The sequence below is a fragment of the Gossypium hirsutum genome, chromosome A12 (assembly GCF_007990345.1).
Source record: "Gossypium hirsutum isolate 1008001.06 chromosome A12, Gossypium_hirsutum_v2.1, whole genome shotgun sequence".
In the NCBI taxonomy this organism is placed as follows: domain Eukaryota; kingdom Viridiplantae; phylum Streptophyta; class Magnoliopsida; order Malvales; family Malvaceae; genus Gossypium; species Gossypium hirsutum.
Window position 1 is genome coordinate 97,023,105 of NC_053435.1, and position 13,302 is coordinate 97,036,406.

At 31.2% G+C, this 13,302-nt stretch overlaps 1 protein-coding gene across 1 annotated transcript; it reads right to left on the reverse strand.

Annotated features, from left to right (window-relative positions):
* Positions 1-618: 618 nt before the first annotated feature.
* On the reverse strand, positions 619-8,863 carry LOC107939846 (isochorismate synthase 2, chloroplastic). Its single transcript, XM_016873228.2, has 16 exons — positions 8,653-8,863; positions 8,360-8,554; positions 5,959-6,209; positions 5,734-5,851; positions 5,507-5,623; positions 5,262-5,408; positions 5,067-5,141; positions 4,920-4,988; positions 3,748-3,866; positions 3,577-3,634; positions 2,860-2,970; positions 2,512-2,596; positions 2,009-2,106; positions 1,689-1,781; positions 1,335-1,407; positions 619-885 (listed from the first exon to the last, which is right to left on the reverse strand). The coding sequence occupies exons 1-15, from the start codon at positions 8,779-8,781 to the stop codon at positions 1,339-1,341; spliced, it is 1,734 nt and encodes a 577-aa protein (XP_016728717.1). The 5' UTR covers positions 8,782-8,863; the 3' UTR covers positions 619-885; positions 1,335-1,338.
* Positions 8,864-13,302: the final 4,439 nt, after the last annotated feature.

Consider the following 13,302-nt stretch of genomic DNA (forward strand, 5'->3'; position numbering starts at 1 on the left):
GAAATAGTTTCAACAAGCTCACTTTGGTTATTGAGAAGATAATATGAAAAATTGATTGTTAGACACTTGTCGGTAACTATAACTAATATATTACGGAATATTGAAATTTATGTTTGCATTGATGATTAAACTTATGAGTCAAAACCGATATTCTATATGTGACTAAATTGTCTTATATTTTATTTTACTCTAGTTTTAAATTTAATTTCAAAATCTCTTTTTTTATCTTTATTTTACTTGTTTTTACTAAATAAATAATAGAATTTCCACTCTACTATCTACAAATATTTATATTATTAAATAAAATTTTATTTTTGTTAGTTCCCACTATCACTCATTAAATTAATGAGGCGATTCCTAAATTACCCATTGTAGACGTGGTTGGAATATTGGCCATATTAGATAAATTTATGGTCTTCTATTCTAACTCGTACTTCTTATTTGCAAATAAGAAGTCCACCCAATCGAGAAATGAGTGCTTACATTATTATCCTCTTTTTTGCTACATTTGCAATTATATTTACATTTTTATGGGTTCATTTTCTGTTTTTTTTATTCGTTATGTCCTTTTTACAATTTTTATTATAGTTGTTTCTACTACTACACAACAAATGTATTATTTTAATCTTCTCAAACCATAAGCTTTTTAAATGTTAATCTAACTTAAAAATAGACATCACTAACTTAATATGTAATACAATTAACACATGCGTATCATGAGTATACACATCGAAAGCGCGGCCCTGAGAATGATATGATAAATGATGCCTTCTTTATTCAACTAGGGAGACGAATCCGACTGGCAACATGTGATAATGACAAAACTTGGGACATGCAATCAGGTTCAATGCTCTCGCTTTTCACGCCCTCTCAGCCGCTTTAAAGCTGCTAATTTTAGATAAAAATATTTTTCACAAGTCAGTCATCCAACAACAAAGTATTACTATTTATTTGGGTTGTGACACTGATGTCTGTTAGCACCAGTCGGTATCATCGTCGACCGGCTTCTTCTCAACGATTTGTGATTCAAAAGTGCACTTAAGTATAACTGAAGGTCTTGGGTACCAACATGGGAAGCACACTTTTAAGTCGCAAAATCTTGAATGATCAATAACGCTTAAAGAAGATAATACCAATCTATGAACACGTGGGTGCACCATAGCATAAGAAAATCAGTGTACCAAGATTGTAAAATATTACGAATGAAAATCAAACTTTTAAGTGCTTTAATTCAATCATTCACACAAATTTTAAAAAACTTGTTAATTGGTAAACAAAAAGAAACCAAATCTCCAGACCTGCTGAATCATATATTTCTACCCTAAATCACTAACCTTGTTAATAGATGATTTCCAAAATCTCAACTTTTGATTGCTTAGGAACCTCCAGTTGAAGCAACTTGGTGCACTGCATGGAGAATCAAAAGCACTCCCACAATGACTTAGAAAGCATACACTACTGAAAAACGTTGAATACTATGTTACCCGGAATTTTAATTTCTATATTTGAATATGAGTATGAAAATATGCTAAATACATGGAAAAAGAATAAACATACTTATAATGCTCACTCTCAAAGTCCAAATGACTCGGATTAACATCCAAATCAGATGTATAAGCATTTGATGTCACATCCATGTGGAAGCAAATATATAAAATTCACAAGGACAAAAATCCGTTTACACTCACCTGACATGTCTTGAGCTCTAGTTCATCCCATTCTGACGAGGGATTGCTGCCTTCTACTATCCCGGTTCCGGCGTATACCAATGCTCCAGAATCCTATCAACTTAAACTGTCAAATATTTTGGTGACAGCATAAAAGCTTTCTTACAATAATTTAAAATGATTAAATTGACTCGCTACAAGTATAATAAGGTGATAATCTCGTTGGAGGTCATTGAAAAAGGAAAGCATTGATGTGGAACTATATGAAGCTTTGATGATACCTCAATGCTCACTCAAAAGTCAAACATGCTTTAGTAGAGGCCATTATTTAATTAGCTCACCTTTTCCACTAATGCTGACCTTATACCAACTGCAAACTCACTTTCTCCTCCTCCAAACCAACCAACTGGTCCAGCATACATCCCTCGGTCAAACATTTCTGAAGGCAGAAAAATTTAAGAAATCAGTATAGCAGCCATAAAATGGTTTTGTTCAGTAAGAGAATGGTAGTTGGCAGTCTAAGTTTATAGACAGATCATTTTCCCTAGATCACTAAACAATGAACATATGGAGCACAAGATGTCAAGCTGTAAAACTTAAGGAGGAACTCAAAATTTCTATAGAACCGACTTTTCAAATTTCCTCAGGTATCCGTGTCCAGTTTATATATTCAAACAGAGATACAAGGTTAGAAATCTCCAAATATTTGAAAAAGCTTTTAAAAGTCGAGTATATCTGTGTTGAGTATATCTGTGCCGATCACATACTCCTATCCCACGCTCATCCCAAGTAACATGGCTGTAGAAGAACAAACAAAAATATTGTATATAATATGTAAGGATACCAGTTTCTGAAATGAAGAGGCGTGCAGCTTCTCTTGGAAGTCCACAAACTGCTGGAGTTGGGTGGAGAGAAGACAAGATTTCAAACTGCACAGGAACGTAGGAACACAAAATATATCACAACAGCGAAGCTATAGAGAAAGCTACCGCCTAGATCTTTGACAAATTAGAAGTCTTTGTATTGAGACTACTACAGCTAACTGCTCATTCTAGAATCAACAACAGTTAAGAGCATGGAACTTTAATAAAACAGTTTATTCAAACTGACATACTAGATCATGCAAAAAAAAATTATTAGTGCTCTGATGGAGTTTTCGTTATTTGACATATGAAACTTATAATGAAATTACCTCATCATCTTCCCTTCTCAGGTTACCAGACAACTGGGCATATAAATGTTGAATTCTTCGAAGTTTTCGTACCGTTTTCTTTGGCTCAACAACAACTCTCTCACATACAGACTGTGAAGCAGAAAAGAGTAGAACAATCACTTTTTTTTCAGGTAAAACAGAGGCTTCGTTTCAAACTCTCTGACATTAAAACTTGATATTCTTTATATTTTATAAACATATTTAAAAATTATATGAATAGCCTTTTGATTTAAAGCATTCCAGGAAACTTAAACAATAAATATACACAGAAGAGGTAAAATAAGTAAGACTTGAACACACAAAGACGAAACATAGCCAACCTTTATAGGACAGAGGGAGCATCCAATAACATGAAACAATTGTTGCTAAATATACCCTTGTGAGTGAACAGCAAGCATATGCCAGAACGATACAACATACTGCGAGTACAGTGGTTTTTTAAGGAAATAGTGGCATCCCATAATAGCATGATTAAACCCTGCCCTTTCATGAGACCACTGAAATAGTGGTAACATGTTTTTATCTTTGACATTAGCTCACGTGTTTAAGTGCAGGAGAGGATGCATGATAGCATTGGACAGTGCATCAACCTAAATGATTCTACGAAAGAACTTTAATTTCATAAAAGTCCTAGTGAAGAAATTTCAGTGCCTAGAAAAGCAAATTGACAAATTGAGATATCGGAAGAAAACTTGCCTCTAATTTGTTTTGTATGTTTTCTCGTACTACGGTAAATTCCAGGTGGTCCTTGGGACTACATGATTCGCAACAAAAACAGGTTATTAATCAGTAACAAAAGAATTTATGTAATAACACATTGAAAAAACGGAAGTTATTCGGTAAAGATTTGAGAGTAACAAAAGGAACCTGGAAAGTAGATCATTCTCTAGTTGAAGATCAAGATCACTGGATTCACCTCTAGCGCGGGTTGCAGCCAGTGCCTCACTACTAATGCTTAGCCATTTTCTGTGAAATAGTCGCTCTGGCTATTCACCAAAGCTCGCATAAGTCAAAGCAAGAAGAAACTGTTGTATATAATATATATTATATGAAGTATTTTCAAATAAAAAATATATATCCTTTTGTGGAATTGAATTTCAAATTTCAATTCAAACTTTGATTGATTTCAAACGTCACAATTATTCATAAATCTTTTAACATGAAAAGTTGTGATAATTCATAAAAGTACTTAGACAGCTATTGGTGCATTATATATAGATTTGGTTTGGAATAGAAAAAAATTAGTCACTTCTCGTTCCAATTGTGAAAAATATTCTTTCTTTAGTGTTTCTTTGATTTCATTTTGATTTAGAACAATTCGTAATACAATAAGAATTGTTCTGTTCGCGTAAAACCATAGTGTCCCAAGAATTGTATTTTCTAAAAATGCCTTGCCTTTATATTTTCAGATCCAATCCACACCTTGAGACACTTTTGATACTCAAAACAATTCAAAACAACCTAAGTTCAGCAAAGAAGGGGGGGGGGAGGTCATAATTTTCCATTTCCCTGCATCATTACTTCATCTACAAGAGAGCCTTACACCAATAAACTTCTAATCAAATACAAATTCTGAATGGCAGTGAAATCAGGTCCATGAACTTCAAAATAGTGACATGGAATGTGAGGACATTGTAAATTATGGTTAATTATCACTTTGCAAAGGGTAGAAACTATCTATTTGATATCATGAATAATAAGGATCATTCCAAAGAGAAATCGAGAAGAGTATGTATATTATAAATATAAATTAAACATGAGATCTAATATCAGCTGCAATGGAGTAGAAAGTGGGAAAAGGGATTTTAAGTATCTTACAGCTATCAAGTTTTACTTCTATCAACTATGCTTAAACTTCAGTCACGTCTCAAAACTATACCAATCAAATATCATGCAAAATTCACATTAGTAGGAAATATATTGAACACAGATTGTTGTCATAGGGGAAGAAGGAAAATTGGAGATAGAAATAAAGAGCATGTGGCAGAGTAGGGAAAAAGAGATGTATATTGCACAATGAAATCTGCTGTCACACTTACTGTATTTCCCACAAATGCGGGTCCATTAGGTGGCTGAAGACAAAACTGATATGCATCTTCTCCTTCAACCTGCAGTAAGTATACAGCTCAATGAAATTTATCTTCCCTTATAACGCTTTATAGAAGAGAAGAAAAGACAAAGAGTACCTGCAGACAAGCCAACCAAGCTATAGGATCGATATTTGTAGCGGTTAAAATCCTGCTGCTACGGGCAAGCACAACCTAGTTTTTCACATCAAAATGATTAACAAAAAAACCTGATGTATAGTGCAGGAGAGTAGAAGGACTATGGTTTAGGGATGGTGTTTCGGAGACTTCATCAGCAGAAGGGATTAAAAATACCTTAACGAGCTGTGAGCTGCTTGTGTTTATTTCCTGCAAAGCTTTCTCTACAGCAAGATCCCAATGTGTCTTATTGGGAACATGAGTTTTACTGAGGATGGGTTCTCCTGAAGCTTCTTTCTTCAACTTCACAACAACTGAAGCAATCTTCATAATTGGAAATTTAATTAATTGCACAGTACTAAACAGATCAAAGAGGCTATAGGTATATAGGATGAGCAAAATAAGTTAAAAAGTTGAGGCACCTGTTGCATTGTGGTTTCAAGTGAATGAATGGCTTCATCCCAAGTCCATGAAAGGGCATTGTCCCATGCAATCGTTATGGCAAGCATTGAACTTCCTTCAAGCTCATCAAACTCAACCTGTCATTTGGTATGTAGCGGTAGGTCGTTTAAATACTAAAGAGACAAAATAAAAAGTTAACTGAATTATTCCCTACAAACTACTTGGTCAACAAAAACAAGGTCTCAACCTGAGGGACCATAAAGTAAAATGAACCAAACGCCTTCCATTCAGGTGATATATTAGCCGTCGCATCAAAACGAATTGCTCCATATGCACGAATCAAAGGGCACTTTGCAGACAGAAACCTTCAATCCAAAGAAAACAAAGAAAACATACGACTAAATTCCAAATTCGTGAGGCATTATTTGCTTTGACCTGACAACTTTATTTAAGAGAAATCTGCACGATCTACCTCTTAATGGACCTCCAATCGTGATATGAGAAAGGATGAAGTTGTTGAAAGAAGACCGCCGAGCCGACACCGGCGGCACCAACAAGATTATGGGTAAAACAGTTGTCGCCATTTCCATTACCTATTTCCATCAAGAGATTGGAACCATTTCCATTGGCTCTGCTTCTTCTACCAGAGAAGAAACAACGTGGAAGATTATCATGTTGAGCATGGAGCCACTCGATTGCTTCGATTTGCTCCTCGATCGGTACCTTTAAACAACACTTACCAATTTCAGTTTTCTTTTGTCTTTACGGTGTTACTTTTGAATAGCCGTTACTTGCGCGGACACACGAGTCCCTCCAACGGATTTAACAATAATCCATTTGAATTTTACGGGTTTTTTAAACAGATAAACATTAATTTTGATTCTATGTATTATTATACATGAAATTTTTATGTAATTTTTTTTATAAATCACTTATGTAATTATCATTATAAAATTTATTTTACATTTACATATTACATAAATATAAATAATTTGATGTATTTAATTATATATATAGTTGAATTAAAATATATATTAAAATTATAATAAAAGTTTAAATTATAGTAAAATTTTAATAATATAATTATACTAAATCAAAATTTATGTATAAAAATATAAATTAAATTAGATGTGGTATTTTTGAAGCTTCCATAGCTAAAAAGGCAAATAAGTAAAAAAGAGTTAATTGATTAAATATGTCGATTTTTTGAAAATTTAGGGAAATAGATCTTTTTTTAAAAGTGTGTATGAAAGTGCGTCAAGGTGGGTGCATTTTCTGTTCAGTTGGTAGGAAAGTACGTCCACCTTTAAATTGCATTTTTTTTTACTTTTTTAACATAATTCCTCTTTCACTCACATTATAATTTTTATTTCATGTTGTTTTAAATTTTTTATTTTTAATTAATATTTTTAACATATAAGCTCCTTTGATTAAATAAATATTGAGTATATCCTTAATTCCATTTCCAGATTCAATTCATCTTCTAAACACATTTTTAGTTTTTATTTCATGTTGTTTCAAAAAAAAATTATTATAATAAATATATTGTTTTCAAATTTTTTTAATTCATCTTTTTTATTAATAAATCTTTTATTTATGAAATCAAATAATTAATACAAATATCATTATTTTTAGTAAATATAATTTTTATGTGTGTAATATTTATTTTTCAATTTATATCATGAGTGTAGTAAATTTTATTATTATATATATTTTTATGTGTATTTAAAATATTTCATATATAAACATAATAATATTTGAAATAATTAATTAAAATATTTCACATATAAAAATATTTGAAATATCATACATATAGTGTAGATGAAAAAAAATAATGATATTTGAAATATTTAAATATCAAAATAATATTTATATTTGAATTAATTATTTCATTCTATAATATTAGAAATCATCATACCTATAATATACGTGGAGAAAATAAATATTTGACATATAAATATTATATATAAAGAAAAATATATATAAAAATTAGTTAATATTTATATTATATATAAAGAAGTTATTAATTTTAAATATTTTTAACATAATGATATATCATATATGTAAAATATACATTTATTATATGATTTTATAAATAAAAAAGCTATTAATTAAAAAAGATGAATTAAAAATAAATAAATTTAAAAAAAATATATTTATTAATTAAAAATAAAAATTTGAAACAATAAAAAATAAAAATTATAAATTATAGATATATTTATTAATTAAAAATTACTGAATCTTTCAATCATTTTATTAGTTTGGTTTTAGGTACACTAATTGCTAAATTATTACTAAATTTATATTTAATTATTTAATTTCAAATGATTATTAAATTAATTAAACTTTTTAAGTTACTCAATTATTAAAAATTGTTGCTAAATGTTTTTTTATTTGCATAAGTTATTTCATGAAATAACTTTAAATGTTACAAATTTACAAATTAAAATTCAAACATTTTTCTTTTCTGATTTTTTACACTGATCATTAGATTACCTTGGATTTAAGATATGTTTTTCTATTCATCGATAAGCATTGATCCATCGTACCGATCGTCAAATTGTCATTAAGAGCTCACTAGTTGAATTTTTTAAAAAAAGTTAACAATTGAATAATATAAATAAAAATTTTCAAATAATTTAATTACCATCTTATAATTTTTTTAAAGTTTAATAACAAAAACATAAGTAATAATTTAGTTTAGTTTAGTGACTTTGGGAGTAAATATTTTCATATTGATGAAGGGACGAGGAAAATGCAAGATGTCATACTAACCATGTGGCAACAGCCATTATCTTGGAGATAATGACAGAAGAAATTAGCAAATCTTGCGCGTTCCTGGATGTTTAATTATGAAGGAAGGGGAAGTTTACCTGAAGTCGAAGCATGCCAGAGGTAAGAGGAGGAGGGTTACATTTCAACTCTCTAATAGCTACATCCAACCTCTCCATTGCCTTTGATGGTGATGGAACCGTTGTTAATGTGCGTGTCTCTATGCTGCCTATAGGGAGTTTGGGGTCTCCTTCGCACCCATTCATCAATGCTACCACTCTCCTAGTCTCATATTTCTGCTCCATTTTTAAACATTCCTTTACTTAATTAAATTATATCATAAATATGATGGTTAGCAGAAAACATAGAAAGAAAACAGACAGTATAGAATTACGTTGTGAAACAGTGGGAGGGAATAGGGGGAACGAGTGTGACTGTGAAGGGAATAAGAAATGTTGCATTTGGTGGTCTCTGAATCCATGAAACGCGTAGTTAGGTAATGTCTCACTACAGCTCCGGCCATTATTTTCGGCGAGTAACAATACTGCACACACTAAAGAAGGAAACAAAAAAAGTTCAAGGTTCAGCAGCAGCCTCAACTTTTGTTAAAAAAACAAGTGGCAACCACTATTATTTATACCACTAATTACCAATGGCCTCATGATATAAAATAAATTATTGATGCATTTATTTGTCTTTCCCTTTTCCAAGGAAAATCACGCCTGCCCATACCGTTACATGGGCAAATTTTAGGGCTTTTTTTTAAAAAAAATAATATAAAATAAATTATTGATGCATTATCTATCTTTCCCTTTTCCAATGAAAATCACACTTGCCCATCTCATTGGTTGGCAACTTTTAAGATTTTTTACCTACATAATACAAAAATTTTAATTATTGAAATGGGATTGTTTTGCCATTATTTACAAAAATAAGTAGAAGTAACAGTGATCCCACAATATTATTTGAGTAATCAGTGGCACCATACTTCTTTAGTTGCAATCATTTACATAATGATATAATTTTTTTTAAATAATCTTTTTTTGTGCTGTCTGAGTAATTTGTGGCACCGATATGTAGTTACCTAAAAAATATGTAGAGTATTTTATATTGTTAAACCCAAAAAATAATATTTTTTAATGATGATGTCAACATATTAGGCAGCACTGAAATAAATTTATTTTTTATTTTTTATTTTTTAAAAGATTAAAAATATATATATATATAAATAAAAAATCGACAAAATTCGTTATTGACCAGTCACATTAGTGACAAGTCGACAGGCCGATGCCGCCTAACAGCATGACAACGTCGGCTTAACAATCTGCCACAAACGTAACTGGTCAGTCACAGATTCTACCCCCACACAATCAATCCATTAAAATAAAAAAAGCTAAAGATTTTCCACAGCGCAAATAAAAAGAAAGGAAGGTAGGTTCCTCACAAAAAAAAAGTATGTTAATTTTCTTTTGTAATATTAGAATTATTTATATTTTAAATTTGTGATATTTATAATAATCATTATTATTAGTTTAGATTTGTGTTAAAAATTTATTTATTGATACATTATTTGATAAGATTAATATTAAGGTATGTTAACTTTGAAAACTATATTTATGTTTGAATTATTAGAATTGTGTATGTATATTTTGTAATGTAGGTTTATTTTATTTTGTAGTGTATGTTTATTAAGATAGTTTTGGTAGTAGAATTATTTTAGTAAATATAACATTGATCATTATATTTTGATCAAATGATTAGACTTAGGTTGAAAGTACTATTAAAATTGGTTTGACTAGTGTATTTTTTTATATTGTAATAATAATTTGTATATTTTAAAATATAACATTGAACATTATATTTTGGTTTGAATAATTAGATTTGTGTTGTGTTAGGATCGACTCAATTAAGCAATAAGTAAAAAAAAATAGCGGAATAAATTGAGAAATTGAACACACAAATTTAACGTAGAAAAACCCCTCCAAGGAGGATAAAAAATCACAGAAAAAAATAATTTTATTATAATGGCAAAAGAACGAAGATTACAAAAGATAGAGATAAAAACTAAACCCCGAAAATCCAAAAACAAAGAATCCTCAAAACATAAACACAAAATTCTCTAAATGATGTTTTTTTTAATGTTGTAAAAGAGCCTATTTATAGGCTAAATTCATAGGTCAAATAATAATAAAATAATATAAACTAATCAGTGTTTGATTGAAACAAATAACCAGAATTTAACTAGAGGATTATTTCTCAAATTTAACTAAAATAGGAGTCATACTTTACAAATCTCCACCTTGACTCATATTTCCACAACCCCATCTTTGTCAAAGCCAGCAATGAGCCTATCTTGAACCATGCAGGGAATTAAATGAGTCGAATCCGTGCTTAGAAACTGGAAGACTTCTAGCCTTCGACTTGTACACTGCCAAATCAAAACTAACCCGGGTTTGATTTTCACGAACACAGTGCACAACTTTTCAAAACCTGCATCCAAAAGAGAACATCTCTTCAACAAACCGGTCATACATTTTCCCTCCTATGACCAAGTTGCCTCTGCTCCAAACGAGTTGACTTCGACTCTGTAACAGACGAGGGACGTTCGATTTCACCAGTCACTATAAAACCTTCCAGAATATAAAGATTTTCGGTTCTTTTACCTTTTAACAAAACGAGAGCTCCACGAGATACTCGATGTTGATTCTGCATCCTTTCAAGTCTAAAATACTCAATGAGATGAGATTCTTTCGTAAATCAGGTACATACCTAACATCTGAGAGTGTCCTAATCGTCTCATCGTGTATCCTAATTTTAACAGTACCAAATACTAATTACCATACTAGATGAATCGTTTCCCATATGCACAACTCTACCTTCAAGTGAACTGTATGTGGAGAACCATTCTCTATTGGGACACATGTGGAAAGAACATCTCGAATCTAGAATCCACTCGGATGTGAGCTTGAAGTTATCGCTCGTTGGCACTAACAAGAAATCATCACCATTTTCATTGGCTAAATTAGCACCAACTACATCTTCCTCGTTACTCTTAGCAGCTCTTTTATTTCGCAGTTTATAACAATCTACTTTGACGTGACCTAACTTTTTACAATAGCGACACATTTTGTCTTGTTTCTTTGATGTTACCAAAACGGAAGCTTGCTTATCTGCCTTGCTATCCAAACCAAACTCATTTTCGAGTTTGTCTCTACTCAATAATGACCTTTCACATCTTCGAACGAGAGTTGGTCTCTGGCATAAATCAAGGTCTCCTAGAAATACTTGTATGAATGGGGTAAAGAGCACAGTAATAGTATAACTTGATCTTTATCGTCAATATAAACCTCAACATTCTTTAAATCATTTAAAAGAGTAATGAATTGATTGATGTGATCTTTAAGAAGCTCACATTCATTCATGCAAAACGTAAATAGACGTTATTTTAACACTAGACGGTTAGCTAGAGACTTAGTTGCATAAAGAGTTTCTAACATTTTTCACAAGGCGTATGAGGTTTTTTCCATCAATACCTCCTGCAATACCGTATTCGCGAGGCATAACTGGATTGTAGACAAGGCCTTTTCATCAAGCTCTTCCTATTCTGATTGATTTAGATTCTTAGGCTTTTTTACCGGTAACAACCTTTTTTAAGCCAGTTTGAACTAGAATTGCCATCATCCGAACTTGCCACAGATTGAAATTTGTCTCACTATCGAACTTCTCAATTTCTAAACCTTGTTGCTGCCATATATAAATGGGCTGATCTATAAAAATTGAACTAGCTCTGATATCACTTGTTAGGATCGACCTGATTAAGCAACAAGTAAAAAAATAGCGGAATAAATTGAGAAATTGAACACCCAAATTTAACGTGGAAAAACCCTTCCAAAGAGGACAAAAAACCACGGGTAAAGATAATTTTACTATAATGGCAAAAGAACGAAGTGTACAAAAGATGGAGATAAAAACTAATCCCCGAAAATAAAGAACCCTCAAAACATAAACACAAAATTCTCTAAATATGTTATAAGTTCTAATATCTAATGGGTGTTTTTTCTAAGGTTATGAAAGAGCATATTTATAGGCTAAATTCATAGGTCAAATAATAATAAAATAATCTAAACTGATTAGTATTTGATTGAAATAAATAAACAGAGTTTAGCTAGAAGATTATTTCTCAAATTTGACTGAAATAGAGTCATAATTAACAAGTTGAAAATAATATTAAGATACCTTTTATATATAAGAAGTTAATTACGAAAATGGGCTACGAAAAAAAAATTCGTTACTTTTATATTGTATATTTGTTAAATCGATGATTAAAATTTTAATTGTTTGTGTAAATATCGAAATGGGTTCTTTAATTACAGCAGAAGATCACATAGCAATGATGATTCATGTGTTAGTAAAAAAAGTTATATTTTTTATTCAAGAGTATGTACGTAAAGTTGCACATAATTTTTTATTTAACTCGAAGATCTTAACTAATGTTATAATTTAATATGATTAGGGTTCATACCACGTGTTAAGGCCGCATGGCCATGGTCCGAGCTACCGGCTAGACAAACTGATTATGCCCTACCGAGATGCCACCAAATTTGGACCAGCAGCATTAATCTGTGTTTTTTAGCTATAATGACCGACTTAATATTAACATTGGTTGAGTAGTGGCGCCCAGAGACGCACACATATCATTTTCCATGTGGGGAATGCACCATCACAATATAGGATGTCGCACTGCAATTAAGGCTCCTCATGGATGCAGTAACCAGTTCAAGAAAAGTAAAAGAACCTACGACGCTCTGCTATGACTTGCTTGAACACCCTCCTTGTGATGGTGGAGCTAAATTTATGGATTTAAAATTTTCATGGTTAAAGGCAAATTTCGAAACATTATTGAGTAATGTGACTGAAAGGTAGAATATGTGCGTTGCACGAGCATATATACTGTAGCTTATAGGGGGTACTTATCCCAAACATTAATAATAATAAAGCCCACTTGATGTACCTACCACTACTATCTAATTTGCAAGTTGTCTGT

What these genes read in the sequence shown, in the direction of transcription:
- LOC107939846 (XM_016873228.2), bottom strand. Translation starts at nt 8,781, where the DNA reads ATGGCCGGAGCTGTAGTGAGACATTACCTAACTACGCGTTTCATGGAT. An exon ending in CCGCATTTGTGGGAAATACA is followed by an intron (nt 3,867 to 4,919) that starts GTAAGTGTGACA and finishes TTTGGTGAATAG; the next exon opens with CCAGAGCGACTATTTCACAG. An exon ending in TAGAGCTCAAGACATGTCAG is followed by an intron (nt 1,408 to 1,688) that starts GTGAGTGTAAAC and finishes TTCTCCATGCAG; the next exon opens with TGCACCAAGTTGCTTCAACT.